This window comes from Bacillus rossius, assembly GCF_032445375.1.
Source record: "Bacillus rossius redtenbacheri isolate Brsri chromosome 4 unlocalized genomic scaffold, Brsri_v3 Brsri_v3_scf4_1, whole genome shotgun sequence".
NCBI lineage: Eukaryota > Metazoa > Arthropoda > Insecta > Phasmatodea > Bacillidae > Bacillus > Bacillus rossius.
Window position 1 is genome coordinate 21,618,638 of NW_026962010.1, and position 13,475 is coordinate 21,632,112.

Consider the following 13,475-nt stretch of genomic DNA (forward strand, 5'->3'; position numbering starts at 1 on the left):
TCGTGTGACAGTACATGCAGTTGTGTGGAAGTAAATCTTATAGCAAACAATGTTATTCTTTCATTTATCGGTCCTGTGTGTTACAACAGGTCACATGTTAGTAGCCAAATAGAAGTTGTAATTTTACCACGTACAGAGACGATAGTGTAGTCTGTCTTATATGTCATCAAAACAGAAAATATTTCCAGTCCCTACTGAAGAGGTAATCTTAGGGATGGACATCATGAATCTAAATGGATTTGTTCTCGACATGGAAGGACAGACATCGCGAATCAGAGGGAAAGATATAAAATTGTTTACTTTCAAACAATCAGACATGTCTATAGTGCAGGTAGTAGTTGGACGGTCGCAAGGCCAGTTGCGTGTGATGCAGTCGCTGCGGACTGGTGCAAGCTTGTTGCGCGCGGTGTACAGGTGCACAGGAGCGGAAGGTCGGCCCTGTGTGAAGCAGGCTCGGCAGTCGTGAATGTCGCCGAGGACTGGTGCAAGCTTGTTGCGCGCGGTGTGCGGAGTGCACAGGGGCGGAAGTCGGCCCTGTGTGAAGCAGGCTCGGCAGTCGTGAATGTCGCCGAGGACTGGTGCAAGCTTGTTGCGCGCGGTGTGCGGAGTGCACAGGGGCGGAAGGTCGGCCCTGTGTGAAGCAGGCTCGGCAGTCGTGAATGTCGCCGAGGACTGGTGCAAGCTTGTTGCGCGCGGTGTGCTGAGTGCACAGGGGCGGAAGGTCGGCCCTGTGTGAAGCAGGCTCGGCAGTCGTGAATGTCGCCGAGGACTGGTGCAAGCTTGTTGCGCGCGGTGTGCGGAGTGCACAGGGGCGGAAGGTCGGCTCTGTGTGAAGCAGGCTCGGCAGCGTGAAGGGGCCGAGAGCGATGATGCGCTGCGACAATGCGGCTGTCCCGAGCACGCCTGGTTCACGCCAGTCGGCCCGTCGCGCCGCGGAACGCGTCCTCGTCGGCCCCCACAAAGAGGCGTTTGTTTGCGTGTTTCCTCTAGCGTGTGGCTGAGCCTGTAATCCAACCAGGTGTGCCCCGGCTCTCCCTTTTCCTGCCGCCGCCATTGGCCGGTCAGGCCCCTTCCCCCCTCTTGTCACGGTGCCTGCACAGCCAATGAAGGAGGTACAGTATGTTTGTTGCGTTCCCGATTTTACGTACATAATATACTTCGTGGAAGTTCGCCCGCCTTAAAGTAGTGCGTTCAAAACAAATTAGTCCTCGTAAAATTATGCAATGTTAACATTTATAACTCATTAGTAAACCGCAAAACCTGTTGTAAAATAGGTTTTTGGCTAAAGCAAAAGATACTTTTTTTCCGGTTTGCAGGCCATATTACAACATTTATACATCCAACGCAGGTCATGCATACCTACTGAAAAACTCTTCGCGGTCCAAGGAAGTTTTTTTCCTTATTTTTCGTTATACCTACACGATTCAGGAGAAGAAGAAAAAAATTTGGGGTAAAATAAACCTTTTGTATGTGAACAACAGTAAGCTAGGTTGGAAGTACAATATTTTAATTGTTCTGGTAGTATGTCAATCTTAAATTATGATTTTGAATTTTCTATACAAGACACATTTTGTTGCTGATACGAAAGTTTTGTTAATGATTCCTTTTAAAACCTGTACATAACTGTTCTGTTTCTATTTGATATCGTCACTTTTTTCTCATTGTGGTTGTAAACTATCCAGAGTAGGTAAAGCGGGAATGCCTAACACAGTCACAACTCGCACAAAAACTTTCACTGCTGACCAAAACCACGAAGGGCGGAATAACAGTAGCCTACCTGATGGTAAGTTATAAATCACTTCTAATGTGCTGTTTCCGATCACCTCCTTGAAGGGTTATTTAGCATAAAAGATATTTTACAAGTGCATTATAATTTCTGTTGATCTTCCGAATCAGTCTTTAGTTAAAAGCTCGTGTTTTCACACGCACAATTGCGTCTTTTAAGAGATTCGTGGCACTATATTTTGGTACAAATATAACTATAGTCTTTTACTTAGCCATCCAACTGCTGTATGCACCCTTTATGTTTAGCTTAATGTTTAACCTGACAGTGTAAAATTTCAAAACTTATCTGAAAATAGGGTATGAAAAATTTGTAGACGTAAACAACTGACTGTCGAAAAACTAATTTTGCTCATTCGCTATGTTGCGTTAGCTAAGAAAAATATTCTGATATCCTTTCACGGCTAGTTCCTCACTGAATGCAGCCTTGGAATTTAGAGGATACTTAAGCTGGGCTGCATCGGTAAAGGTCACGCCCTTACAAGTCGGAAACAGCGATAGTGTTGAAGACACGGCCATTACAAACTCCCCTTTAACGATAGAAACATGAGAAGTGGCTCTCGAGGCAGTCAAACAAACCAAGATACAATGTTTCTTACAACAAAATAAACTAAACCGCGAAAAAAAAATCAACTGTTAAGTGTTTAGCGCGTGTGTCTGTACAAGGACCCTCTGCGTACTAGGACTTCGTGAGAATTCAACTCGGATTAACGAAGTTGCTCTTTTGTATCTGAAAACCAGTCTTGGAAAAGTAGATGTGCATAGCATTTCGGAAGATGACAAAAAACTTTTTTTGAATGTGTACAGTAACAATTTTACAATCATTTATACAAATTAAAGTTTCAAAAACAATTTTCATATTTAAATTCCAACAGAAATTTAATTTTACAGCATAAACAAAGGTGGGCGCCTACAAATGTATGTGTAACAAGTCCTTCGAACGTAAAACAAATAATTTGTATTAACATACAACGGTCTTTTTCTGTTTTGGTGCTTTTTTAAAACAAATTGATGACTAATTTTTTTAAGTCTTGAATTGTGTTTTATGCTTCAAATCCTTTGTGAAAGGCGTAACTCTGGATGCTTAAACGAAACGTCGGTCCTCCGAAGCAATAAAAATGCGCCCTTAACACCAAAATGCGACAGATTGACTTCAAGAGTTATCACGTGACAGCGAGAGGTCTGCGCTCGCCTTGCACAAGGATGAATGTGCGGACAGTGGAAGTCTGTCTGCCTTTCGATCTTGCTCGCCCGTGCAAGGTCACGCAGAACTCTTGTCAAGAGCGAGCTGATTAAATATTAAAACTCAGGCCTACAACGAAACAGGTTTGGGGAATAAATCAACCATGACAAGTGGTAACACAGCCTGGACTGATTTTACATATTGGGGGGAGGAACTAAATTAAATTGGTTTAAATATGTAGTACTGTAACACGATACCTCCCTTATACGTGATAGTTTATGAAATTATACCTAATTCTTTAGGCGCATTTTGAAAAAGTGATGTTACAGAAAAAAAATTACGATGCGCGTGCAATATGCAACAAAAATTTACAGGTTGAAAAAAGGCTACTTACAAATAGAAATTATAAATGTGTTTCAAATAATTTCCTACTTTAGTGATTGATATTCAATACTGGTCCATATCATTAAAAACTTTTATTAACTGTGAATATTAATGATGGAGATTTTGTTTATAAACTTTTTCAAGTCTATTTTCAAGTATTCTTACATAAGTGTGGTTATGTCCGCGTAAGAATAATGTATTTGGATTATAAATTTAAATTTATTGCATTAAAATTTGTTAAAAATCAAAATTAATAAATAAGAATAAACAATTAGCATATTTATTGATTTTCATTATTAAATAAAATTTATTTTGATTACATTATTGCATTAAATAATTAATTTAATATAATTAATTTTATACACAAGTTTACATTAAATTTTTAATACTGAGTATTTACTCAAACTTTTTAATTTAATTTAATTCATACCATACCCTTGTATTTATATTATCACTACAGTAATTTCATTATTTTATTTATATTTACATTTACCTACATGCATAATTAAAGTTAGTTTGTTTATTAAGCCAAGTCAGTAGGCCTATAACTTCTAACGCACGTACATAAGTACATGCACCCATTGTTTTTTTTTTAGGTAGATTTCTAATAAATAATATATATTGTAGCCGGTGACATGGTGCGACGTCCAGAAAAAAAAGTATACAGTTTTACGTTTCATGGCTCATAGACCAAAAACCCATCGCCAACTCGAAAGTTTATATACATATATTAATTTTTTTGTACATAACATTTTTAGGAAAACGATAATTGCCATAATTTTTCACAAATCACTTCCAAACTGATACATAAAGTATTGTCACGTCACACTTGGAGAAGGGGGGGGGGGGGAGAGTTTGAGTGTGTAGACTCTCCTTGTTGAAGTTCAAACTATAACAAAAATATTAACATTTGGTAAAGCATATTAATACCTGAGACCTTAAGTGGGGGAATCCCTGTTACGGTATTGGACATCAGGATACTGCAATTGAACATTTCATTTGAAGAAATCAACATGAGGTTTTATTTTTAAAAATTAAAATAAACTCTAACCATAAGAAGCCATGAAAAAGCAATGCTTAAACTTCCAACTTTCATCAACCAATAAATAAATAATTAAATATGAATCATTACAACTCCACTGTTAGTGCCTACTACAATTAACTAAACATTCCAAACAGCAAGACCAAACTGTACTATAATTTTCCCAAAGTGAACACAATAAATAATCTCTCAGTAAAATCTGACATCTTATGAAATAAATTATAAGATAGGTATTACGTATTACCACATAACGCTGTCGTTTGAGGTTTAATAACACTATAAATCCATCTCTTTAACCAGATATCTGTTATAGTCCGTGCAAAATAGACATTTCAAATAGGCCTAACAAAAATTCCGACAGAGCTGAATTTTGGTAGAGACCTTGGGTACACCAGAAGAAATAAAGTGCCAAAAATCCCCATTGATCCCATTTGTGCTAAAAAAAGTTATTCAAGGTAAAATGTCAAAATGGTCTGTAATTTGGATTTTTCTCAAAAACGGTAAGTTTTATAAAAAATATAACTCAGACAAAAATTGTAGATTATAAAATTATCTACAAAAATAGTCCTAATACTGTTTTTCTTAAGAATCACCATTCCTAAAATATCGCTATATACCTATCAATAAATATTTAGTTTTTTCAAAAACCTGAAAAACTCCCTTTTGATTGTAGTTTTGTTTAAATTATATTATTAGAACTTCTGATTAATTAAGTACACGTTAAAATTTAAGAGCATTACGAAAAAGATTACATACATTCTAAACTATATACCATATGATTTTATGATTTGAATTCATGCTAGGATATAAATATAAATTTCCTTGTGAGTTTCTAATAACCATTAAATAAAAACTTACCAAACCGATAACACCTTTTACAAATCAAAATTTTAGTTGTATTATCTATAAATTTATTTAAAGTCATGAACAAAAACACGAAATTATATAAGCCAAATATAATATGGAATAGGCCTACTTATTGCCCATTTAGCCTAAGTGTTTGTAAAATACTTGGAACAGATATAAAAAATTGTCTGTTGCTGATAGTGAGGTTTACTTTGCACTACCTAGTAAGCTTTTTCCTACGAAACTATCCTTTACCTTTTTTTGGCATTCATTTTGTAACTATACTGAACGGCTTTAATTTTTTTTTAAGTGAAACTTTTCTGGGCGAAATTAGAGTAAAATGTCAAGGCTAAATTTTAATGCAATGTTCTGGACGCAAAAATGCCAGAGAATATGTACTTACTTGGCCAAAGATATATAAAGAGAGCACTGTGCTATATTCGTTGCTGGGCTCGTTTTCGTTCTCTTTGTGCGATGATTAGTTCCTTACCCAAACAAAAAGAATAAAACTAAGAGAGATGGATGATTGACGAACAAATAATACAGAGAGAGTGCGTATGTTCTTGTTTCAGAAAATAGATATAGCTGTGAATGTCTTGAATTTTATATTTTCTACCAGCGTGCTCGCGTCCTCCTTGTTCGACCAGCAGCGTAGAGAGCGCTGTTGAGACAGTCACTTCATTTCCGCATAGATAGCGCTACCTGTTAGAATGTCATATTTACCTACAGAGATTTTGGCATGTTCCAAATGTCAGAATTGTTTGAAGAAACAGTAACATGCACAGTGTTTTATTTATGGTGTAAGTATTTAAACAGTGAGTAATAAGTATTTATTGTTAGTTTATCATTATGTGTCTTCTTTCTCTCTGCGGTTTTACCCCTTACGATTTACTTACGAGCCAAGGTTTGAATTGCCAAAGAAGTTTCACTTCTATCACGTTTACTGAGTTACACGTACCTACTCTTTGTTTTTATTTTTTTTATCAGAGGTGATATTTCGTGAAAGTTGTCGTTTATAAGCAAAAACGCGTATTTTTCTATTTAACAGGGTATAGATATTTAATAATGTTCGCAGGCTTTCACGGCCATTGTCTGAAGTAGCTTGGCTTCTGGGTTGTCCTTGGCAACAGTATCAGTATCAGTAGGTAACTGCTTCCCTGATGATGGCGACTGCAATGTCGACCGAAACGTCGGTGAATTATTCGCCAAGGACATGGCTACGACCCAGTAGCCAAGCTACTTATATGTAGCTATAACTTATAGTTAATGGTGTCCTGCAAGAATGAGACGCATCCGGTCTCTGCGCGCCAGGTAGCCAGACAAGAAGGTCCCTGGAGACGGAACAGGCCGTCGGGCTGCCTGTCCTGGAGGGCGGGGGGAGGGGGGAGGGGGAGGCACGCACGACGCGACGCTGCGACGCCCCGGCAGGAGACGTCGTGGTCCGCGGACATCGGCGAGGCCTCCCCCCACCACCGCGACCTCGGCCACCCAGACTTCGTACCTCCCCGTTATCGCCACCGCGCTCAGCCCCCTAACCCCTCACCCCCCTCCGGCTACAAAAGAAAGCCATCAGGGACCAACTACAGTTTTACTGTCGGGAATTTTTATGGAGACGATAAAAAATATCCCTCCCTTTCCTTAGGGCGCGCTTGTAATACTCCGCGCGGGCGGACACTCTCGGCCGATCTACCTGTGAAGAGCCGAGGGAAGACTGTGGCATGCCTATTACGAGTTATCAAAACTAATTTCCTACCGATGGCATTTTCGAGGAAATTCCTAAAAGTTTTTAAGTGTTCTGATATCTCCACACAAGTACCGCCAGCTAATTACGTGATGTAAACATTCCTTTAACGTTCGCGTACGTAGAAATACTAATGTAGCATATAGGTACCACGTTATGGTGGTTTAAAGGTTATTTTCAACATGCAAATTTTTTCGGCAGTGACATGAAAAGTATGCTCCCTCATTATCAACTTGCAAGCGGGTATATATTCCTACTCTGCATACGGAAACTGTACCACCTCTAATTACTTAAACTACTGCGATAGCTGTCTTAAAATGATGTTTCGGGCTTATTTGTTCCACTAACATTGCATTTGAATATAAATATTGAATTTGGTCTCACTAACATCTATCTGCAGTTTGATATATCTAATTACATAGAACAGAGTCATAATAAGTATGACGTGTACTTTTCGCAGTTTCATTGCAACAAAATGTAACAGGATCGAGGCGTTTCAGATTCTGTTTAGCTATTTAAAGCTTATCATTTCTTACGTGACACAAAGGTTTAGATATATATGTGATTTAGAAAGGAATGATTCCAACGTCTCACCGGAATTAATTCCTCTTTTTGTGATGTTAAGAATGTTTTCAGCTTCAGAGCCTATAAATTACAAAGATTAAAATAACCCATACAACGCCATTTATTTTTCAGGTTGTCGTCGTCTTGAGCACTGTTTTATGAATATGGCAAGAAAATACATTAAAAATACTTACTTGTAGGGTTACCATTACACCATTAGGTAGTAAGGTGCTGTTTAACAGCAGTGATGCAATATAAAACACACATGGTCTGATCGCCTCACCACTTGGAGCATGGCCTGTTTGAACTTGTTTGTTTCAGCTCGTGGTGGTCGGGGGGGAGTGGGGGAGCAGGGAGTGGGGGGTGGAGCGAGGGGACATTGGGGACAGCGACCCTCCCACCCCCCCTCACACCCTGTCGCCTGGCGCCTGGCGCCTTGTAGCGCTCCCGGGCCCTGACTTACAACTTCCGCCCGCCGCGGACCAGGTCTGCACTTGCCTCTTGCCTCTTCAGCGGAGACTGCATCGTGCCTCAAATCCTCAAATACACCGGCAAATACGGATTCAAATATAACCTTATTGAATTCACAGGGATTCTATTCATTATTAGAGTGAGTTTTTTTAAATTCTATTTAAACATTATATACGGACCAAAAAGTGTGTGAAAATAAATTAAGGATCGAACCAATCGATAACCACCCTTAATTACGTACACTACGTTTTACGTTACACATAATCATGTGAATTTGAATGTCATAAAACCAAAATTTTCTTTCTTTTAAAGGTTTAGCTTAGGCTTTAACGCGATCAAAATGGCACTGTTTCGCATAAGATTAGTACAACTAAGGTGACCTTATTAACCGAACAGTTGTGTTACAAAACAGTTCAGTCAGTTTGGGGATAAGCCATTTGCTGCTGTAGGTTACATGATCCAGTGGGCCATTTTTACCTCAGGCTTTAACAAATAAAGATGATAAGTAGTGGTATCCATTTGTGTAGTTAAGTTAAAAACCGTGGCACAGAAAAAAATTTTGACATTAAAAAGGATACCTAGTTTATTGATATTAAAAAAATCTGAATACCTATTTATTTTTTTATTTTTTAATGTTTTCTTTACTTAGGCATTTTATAATTTTGATTTTATTTATATTGTAAGTTTTGTATAATAAATTATTAATGATTTTTATTTCCTTATTTGCAATCTACACCGGTACCTACGGTGGATTAGACGTCAGAAATCCTGTGCCTATAGGGCGTATTCGACGAGCTTGACGCGGCAGTGAGCACTGACGTCGATGACGTCACTGACCGTGCGAGGCGGCTCGGGGGTGGGAGTCACGTGATTTACGTCCTGGCTCCCCCCTCCCCCCCCCCCCTCCTTCACACTTATTCCCACCCCTGAGCGACCACCGCTGCTACGGGAGCAGGCAGGGCCCCTCGCGCGCTAGCGGTCCACTAGCTGTGGAGATATTTACTACGAATCCTTGGACACTTACCTACAATATTTTTGAGCAAAAGATAAAATTCATAGGAATTGAACCATATCTATACGATAAATTTTCCTCAATAACGTTCATTTAATTTTTAGGAATATTTCCAAAATCATATATGATATTTAGGGAGTTGAATGTTAACTTTTAAAAAAATTGCAGGCCTATATTTTATTTGTAGTACCTACCTGTGAAATGGGGTTGATAAACGCAAAAGTTAATTTAAAAAACTTTCTGTATATTTTAAGATTTGTTTCTGCTTATAGGCCAGCATGTGGGCAGTATAGACTACAACATACAAGCACCCTATCCAGAGATGACATGTCACTTAAAAGCCACGCACAACTCCCCCCCCCCTTCTCTTACGTGGTAATTTGCTGGGGCCGCCCTTGCGAATCCTAACATATTCGTGACCTTGATGATGGTTGTCAGGTTACCTATAGCTTCCTTGTATCTTTCACTTAATTTGTTACAAATTTTACTTATCATAAAAAAATTGACAAAATTAAAAATATGCTCTTAAGTAAATGTTTTTAATTAACATCTATTAAATAAACAATTCCAAGTAATACAAATGCACAAATTCATTGTGGAAAATTTCTAAATCATGCATTGAAAATCATTGTCGCCTGTGTCAATTTACAGAAGCAAACATTCGCAAGATTAGGGTAAGTCCGGGGTAGATGGCCATAGTTTTTTTAAATGCCCAAATTAAATAAATATATTAGGTAAAATTCCTGATTTAATTGGTAAAGCATTCATTGTATACTAAATTTATGAAGTAATATTTTTATGATAGTCCCAATTGTATAGTTTAGAAGAAAGTTCATTAAAATATTTTTAGACAACCTGGGCCATCTCACCCATAGTACCGGTAGAGATGGCCATATGCTTCAGGGACAGATGGCCAACCAAAGAGTCTGCCGAAATAATCTGTAAAGAACAATACATACACATGTTTAAAGACATAAATCAAGTGGAACCCTTTTGCTAAGTTATGAAATGAAGTGTGCTGATTGGTAACATAAAACATGGACGAAAATTAAACTTAAAAAACACCTACAGGTTCATTACACAAAATAAAACGAAACTAGTCTTTCACTGCTTTGTTATAGCTTTTCCACAGTTGTTGCACACATCAGTAAAGTTAGTACAGTTTTCGTGTAACCAACGACGACAGCGAACACATTTTATCCAGTCACATGTCAGTACTGTAAGGTTGTAGTCTTCACCACAACCGATGCACTCCTCGTCTTCTTGATCAAGATCGTCACTAGATTCATCCTGCAATGTTACTTCCGATTCTGAACTGCTACTTGACGAAGTATTTCTTCTGGGTCGAAGTACTTTCCTCTGCTTTGATTTTGTGTTATATGCCTGCATAGGCATAGCCTTCTTTTGCTTCCCTAGAAATATTTTGTCCATCTTCTTTCTTTTCGTTTTCAATTGTGCAATATTTTCAGGAGATGTTAGAAGAGTAGCTTTCTGTTTTTTACGTTTCGGCGTCTGTTTTGATGTTTTTGGAATGGGCAAAATCTCAGTCAGGACTTTGGTAGGCGAGATAGCATCGGCACCACAAGTAGACGGTGAAGTAACGTTTGTAGTCATGATGCGATCTACAGTTGTGCTAAATAAGCATTTGTCTGCAGTCTGACATGATGTACCGGGATCTTCAATGGCTGGGTAAGTGTCAATCTGTTCTATCTCCATGTTACTTACACCGGAAGGCGAATTTTCCTCGGTATCTTCGTTGGGAACACCAGAAGAATTTCTGGAACAGCCAGGTTCTTCTAAATTAGTTTCAAGCAAACTATGTGTTGCATGTTCACGATTTTCATTGTCTCTAGACCTGGAGTTTACAACAAAAGCATAGTCTGGAATAGCATCTACGTTGAAAGGGTAGATTCCAGTGGCTCTGAAACCTGCTATCGCATTTTCAGGTGTTGCTGCTTTTCCCCAAGTTTCACTCAGAAGCTCACCAAACTGTATCCTAGTTATCTTTCGGTTCGGATGGTTTGTTAGCCACTTAGAACAAGCAGTGTAGAAGTGATGTTTCAGAGATTTAAATACAGCACGGTCTAGTGGCTGTAAATAATGTGTTGTATGGCTAGGGAGACACAGTAATATGATATCATTCTCGTCTGCGAATTCAAGAACTTCCACAGAATTGCAGTGAGAAGAATGGCCATCCATAATCAACAATACTTTCCCTGCAGGTTTGCGAGGAAAAAAATGGTTTTTAAGCCAATTAAAAAAAATAACTGTGTTAACATAGGCATATTTTACAGACATCATTACAATGCTGCCTGGTGGCATGTTATCCTCCCATTCTGGTTTTTTGTTTTTCCCCTTCATTACCGAAACTGGAGGGAGGAACACGCCCTCTGCATTACAGCATGCTATGACTGTTATTGTCTCTCCTTTTTCTCCTGAAGTAATAGTGTGAACTACTTTGGAACCTCTCTCAGCTAGAACTTCACCAGGGCGGTTATTCAGCTGCAAGCCTGTTTCGTCCATATTGAATATCGCTGATGGCTTATTAATAAGTTGGTTTTCCTCCAAGATAATTTTCAAAAGAGAAAAATATTCTGCCACTTCATTACGGTCCATACCTTGAACTCTAGCAAGTGAAACACCCTCAGACTTGCGCACAGATATATCTGGATGTCTCGAAAGAAATAGTTGCAACCAGTCATATCCGGCCTTCTCGTTTTCATTATTGAATCTATGATGGATTCCTAACTGAGTAGCAAAATTGTATGCTAAACTACGAACATCGTCTCTAGTCAGAGGGAAGCCACTCATTTGCATTTTTTTTATGTGACGCACAAGTCTTTCTTCATTGTCTTTGCCGAAACAAGAACTCGGTCCCATTGACCCTTTTGTTATATTTCCTTGTTTTATTCTTCTTTCAAGAGTTTTTCTGGGTATATTAAACATTGCAGATGCTTTGCGGACAGATGTACCACTTTCGACGGCTTCGAAAGCGTGTTTTAAATCCTCTGCTTTCCATCTACCACGAGTACTCCCCACCTTAGGAGTGTATTTATTTGGCATCTAGAAAGAAAGAACAAAAAGAAATTGCAATAATTACACGACCCTTCCTTGTTTACCAGAGTATACTCGGCCACTACCGACTTGGTGGAATATAACTACCCAAGTTATTTCGCGTGAAATATTTTTCTGTTACATACTTTTTTAGCAGAGCTAAATCGTTCTTTTAAAGTAGTTCAGTATTTCCACGACAGATTGGGCTGCAAGACAGTACCACGGCGCAGTTTGCCTTTATATTCTACACTACATCATAGATAGCACCACGTTCAAAGATGACGAGTGAGCAATCACATAGACTACATCTCGACTAGGTATCTCGGTGGCAAGAGTAACGAATTTCGTTGCTTTTAAGTATGTAGGTAGATTTGTTACACCCTACTCTATCTGTAAACTATTTACAGCATTTTGTGTTTTAAAAAATGTTTCTTTGGTGAAAATATTTTAAGTGATGATGTGCGTGCACGGATTTTCAAATAGCCTATATTATAAGCAAGAAAATTCTTTTAAGAAATAACATATTTTCATTATTATAATTGTTAAAATTTGTATTGTTTTTCCTTACATTTTAAATTTTTTGTTAAACAGTTTTTAACATCAACAAAAGTATTTTTACACAAAATTAATAAATTAATATAATAAAACAATTGTATTAAAATATATGGGTGGCCAAGTATACTTTGGTAAGAAAACCATTTCAGTAAAATAAAGATTTCATAAATTTTAAAAATGTAAGTTTTTCGTTATTCCATTAGACAGATTAAAAATTTATTTTCATAATAGAAAACGCAAGAGGTTAATGGGTGGCCAACTATCCCGAATAAAACATGGCCATCTATCCCGATTGTACGGGTGAGAGGGCGAAGGAGCATAAAAATAATGGCGAATGATGCTTGGAACCTTCAATGATTACATATGTCCGGGAAGGTATAAAAATACCTACAAACAAGTTTATCCCTTTTTTTTACTTATTATCTTTAATTTTCAGGCCAAAATGGTGACTAGGAGAATTATTTTAGACAGAAAGTAAAAAGAAAAAGGCAAAAATACTCACAATTATAGCGCTTTTCCGATGCGTAAACAACACCTTCCACGTAACTCATCACCAACTCAACACACAGTGAATTGGGATGCATTCTAGCGCCCGGTTGCCGAACTATGACGATTGGCCATCTCTACCGTATGGCCATCTACCCCGGACTTACCCTAGGTATGTACCTACCTATACTACGAAATATTAGCTAATACTTACACCAGCAATAAAACTGCCACATAAAATACAATTAATTGTATATGCTGGCAGGTATATAAAAACGACACAGATGTATTGTAGAGCGCAGTAGAGGAGACAAGTGTTGCGAGCTACGTACTCGCCACAGTGTGCACGAGGCAT

The 13,475-nt window shown here is 38.2% G+C and overlaps 1 protein-coding gene across 1 annotated transcript in view; it reads left to right on the plus strand.

The window, feature by feature from the left end:
* Positions 1–316: 316 nt before the first annotated feature.
* The window catches only part of LOC134541546 (LIM/homeobox protein LMX-1.2), a 353,649-nt gene continuing 340,490 nt past the window's right edge, over positions 317–13,475 (plus strand). Inside the window, exons 1-4 of the mRNA XM_063385060.1 lie at positions 317–414; positions 839–971; positions 6,666–6,734; positions 7,864–8,028. Of these exons, the coding sequence (XP_063241130.1) occupies positions 317–414; positions 839–971; positions 6,666–6,734; positions 7,864–8,028 (465 nt within the window). The remainder of the gene's footprint in view (positions 415–838; positions 972–6,665; positions 6,735–7,863; positions 8,029–13,475) is intronic.